We start from the raw sequence: 3811 nt of genomic DNA, 5'->3' as shown, positions 1-3811 counted from the left end.
ATATAATACCAAATTTTTTGAAAATAAAATTAATTATAATCATTTTATCACCACTTATGAAAAAAATTGAATAGAGGTATTTTGGTCCATGTATATGATAAAGGAGATTAATTATGGACTGAGATTAACAAAATAGAAAAAAAAATCTCCGTTTAATTCTCTTCAATTTTTCATATATCAAGTCTTACTATTAATTTATATAGTTCTCTACTGCAATACAACAATAATGGGTATTCATATCTTATTTGATTTGGTTTATGGATGATTATCAAGGCTTGTTGACATAACCAGGCATGTTTCACTCGAGTGCACGCCGATTAGTTCTCTCATATTTTTGTAAAACTTGTATGCATGGGATCTGGATGAGCTGCCCAGAAATAGCATACTAATTAAAGAGCACATGATTTGATCATTACCGGTTGCCAAGCAGTGCATGGAGCCTGATTATCAAATCCTCTTCATCTTCTCCAAATCCATCTCTTTTCAGGTCAGGCCTCAAATAGTTTCTCCATCTCAGCCGACAACTTTTGCCACAACGAAGCAACCCTAATGAATCATTGAAGGAAAAAAGCCAAAACGAAGAGTCCATTAATCAATATTATTTTCCTTGAAAAAAAATGATAAATATTCCACTCTCATGGCATGCACGAGCTTCTGTAAGTTAACAGATTCCTAGTAAAATAAGGTGAGCAAAACCCACCTGCAGCCTGAGGGAGCGAGCGCCAACAACCCTCACCGTGCTTCTGTATGTAATCAATGAGCTTCTGGTCTTCTTGCTGGGACCATGCTCCCTTGTTTGTGTGTTGCTTGTCACAGCAAGGCTTCCTCATTGAACTATACCCTAGCTAGAACAACTACAGATAGTGATGACAAAAGCATGAAATTAACACCAGCTCAGTGATAAAAAAGGGCTCGAAGGGAGAGCGAAATGGAGTGCAGAGTTGAATAAGTAGTACTCTCACTATTAGCTTGATCTGGTAGTGAACTAGTTGGACTGGTTGTTCATCCGCATGGTCTGTGTTGACAAAAACTAGCGTAGTTTGGTCAAGTGTGCATGACGTGTGTTAGTTGACACCGCCAACCACCAGCACAGTTCAGTTGATTGGATACCCACACAGACAGAGTTGCTTCTTAGTTCCAAAGCACTGTATTTGTGTTCTTTGAAAGCAGATTAAGAATGATGGATAGAATGGGTATAGCGTATATATATGCAATGATTGAATCAACAAATTTATTTGATAAAATAATTTTACAAAAGTAAACAAGAAAGATCTGTGCTCGAGCTAGCCAGAAGTTTTGCAATTCTTTAGGAGTAATTATTGATTGTTATTCCATGAACCCATTTTTGAAGAGAGAAACAATCATATCTGGATTCACAAAAAAAATAAAAATTCCCTACCTCCTAGCTATCGATTCTTTTAGAATTTTTAGTTGTTTCATTTTATTTGATCATTTTGATAGTTAAAATCTTACAAACTCTAATTTTTTTCTTTGTGTCTTTTAATATTTTTAAAATTTATAATTCAAGAATATATAGAGTTTTGGATAAATACGTAATATGGAATGAGTTATATTATAAGAAGTATTGTAATTTTTCTACATTGAGTTATTATGTGTAATATATTCTATATTATCATATATATGTTGCCTTAGACACACACCAATATAGATCGAAAAGGAAAACTTGATTATAAGATTTAACTTTCTTATTTCTAGACTAATTACTTCAATTTCATTTCAATTACTAGAATCAAATTGATATTTCATAGTATGAACATCAAATTTTGTCAAGTCAATGTAGAGAGTCAAGAAGGGAGAAGAAAGAGAGAACTATATTCTTTCAATAATGAAAACTTATCTTATTTTATATGGGTTATGTCCCTTTATATATGATTAGAGGAGACAGTTACTTCTTTTAGTAACTCCTCTAATAACTTAGACTAGGCCTATCCATCATGGACGGACTAGGTCTAACCCAATAACCAACATCTTTCACTTGCCCATAAAAAACTAAATCTCTATAATACATTATACTTAAACTTGCATAAAAATTTTATACTTGACGAACAGACTATGCAACCTAAAGCACATAGTGAAAAGAGCTCCAATATATAAACCTAATACAGGTCATATAGGAGACATTAACCTCATAATTAATTATGCCTTAAAGTGTACTAATATACCCCAAGTATTTTTAATTACACATGACTGAATATAATTCAATCCCTTAAAAATTTCATACCCAATTCATCCTTACAATTACAAGTATTCTAAATCACATCAAATCTATTCAAGTAATATGATCTTAACCAGTGAATATAAGTAACAGATGTAGAACTAAAATTACTTTCTATATATATATATATATAACATTATTCTATTATCTTCTTTGATTATACATGCGTAGAAAAAAAGAATAACATACTAAAATTTATTTTCTTAAATTTTTATTTTTGTTTTGTAATAGGACCAATAATAATGGCTCAGATTAAGTAAGAATATTTTCACAATGTTATTGAATTATGATCGCGCGTACGCGTGCATACACACAGATATATATGTTTTTTCAAAAGGTTCATTAGTCATTATCAAATTAACCAGTGGCAAATAAATATTTTTTTATTTTAAAATCACAATAAAATGATCAAAATATTTTTTTTTTAAATTAAAATTAGCGTTAATAGACAATTTATTATTTGACCAAATGCAAAAACATAAAAACATTGTAAAATGATCAAAATACATTTAAAAGTAAAAAAAATTAAAAATAGCATTAAATGACATTTTTATCCTTTTTATAATATTTTTATTTCATAATTATCAGGTCAGCTGAAGAAATCTAGTATTTTATCAAATGGCATACACTAGCATATAATAGACACTCGTGTCCTTCAGGTGGCACTTACGATACCTCCTCCTGGTTGCCATAATCCCCCTTCAAATATGTTATTAGAAGTGCCTATATGCTCTATTTTATATGGAATGCCACATGTTATCCTTGGTAGCATGATTTGTTATTGGCAACACTTTCCCCTCTATTTTCTATTTTTTACCTTTGAGATTCATATTGATTATGTAAAATTTAAGAGTTATTCTCTAATTTATAAGGATTTTTATTTAAATCTTTATTCTTTTGATTTTTGTTGTTAATCCTTTTGTAAAATCTAATATATTTTGAATTTCATCATTCAATTTCAATTTGGGATATATGTTTTTTTTTTAATTTGATTCTTATTCGTTTGATAGTTTTTTTAGGTTTTTTGTTAAATTGATTTTTTTTTCAATTTCAAACTTTAATAAAAAAATTTATTTATATTTTTATATTTTAATTTTTTTCTCATTCTTTTGGTTTTTTGGGGTCCTTTTATTAAATTAATTTTCTTTTCAATTTCATCCTTCAATAAAAATAAAATTTATTATATGTTTTAAATTTGATCCTTATTCTTTTAATTGCTAATTTGTTTTCTTGAATCCTTTTATAAAATTAAAATTCTTTTATTGACTTTCTTTGCATATTTCAAAACATTAATTTAATTTCATGTAGATACTCGTTTAAACTTAATCAAAGAAAAAAAAAACAAGGTATATATTGAGGTTTCAATATGGAGACCTACATTATTGAAGATATTTTAATATTTATCTCGTATTATTTCAAGCCTCAATTGAGAATATGAATCAATGGCGTTCCAAGGCATGAAAATGGTAGAAAAGTGCTTTCGAGTGAGAACTTATCAATATTCTCTCTTCCTGGACGCCTCATATAAACAATGTTACGAGGTAGAGATATTTGTTAGAAATAGAATTCATACAA

At 29.0% G+C, this 3811-nt stretch overlaps 1 protein-coding gene and 1 long non-coding RNA gene across 3 annotated transcripts in view; both read right to left on the bottom strand.

The window, feature by feature from the left end:
• LOC105108032 (myb-related protein 308-like) overlaps window positions 1–1191 on the bottom strand; it is a 2551-nt gene extending 1360 nt beyond the window's left edge. Inside the window, exons 1-3 of one of the 2 annotated variants that reach the window (XM_011002169.1) lie at window positions 957–1191; window positions 701–854; window positions 417–546 (exon numbers count right to left, since the gene is read on the bottom strand). In XM_011002169.1, the coding sequence (XP_011000471.1) occupies window positions 417–546; window positions 701–830 (260 nt within the window). In that variant the 5' untranslated portion in view covers window positions 831–854; window positions 957–1191. The other variant, XM_011002168.1, reaches the window with a different exon arrangement.
• Window positions 148–409, bottom strand: LOC105108031 (uncharacterized). Its single transcript, XR_838981.1, has 2 exons — window positions 331–409; window positions 148–295 (listed from the first exon to the last, which is right to left on the bottom strand). It is a non-coding gene; the product is annotated as an uncharacterized LOC105108031 (long non-coding RNA).
• Window positions 1192–3811: the final 2620 nt, after the last annotated feature.

Source organism: Populus euphratica, unplaced genomic scaffold, assembly GCF_000495115.2.
Source record: "Populus euphratica unplaced genomic scaffold, PopEup_1.0 scaffold180.1, whole genome shotgun sequence".
In the NCBI taxonomy this organism is placed as follows: domain Eukaryota; kingdom Viridiplantae; phylum Streptophyta; class Magnoliopsida; order Malpighiales; family Salicaceae; genus Populus; species Populus euphratica.
Note: the sequence above shows the minus strand (reverse complement) of the source record. Positions and strands in the feature narration are given on the sequence as shown.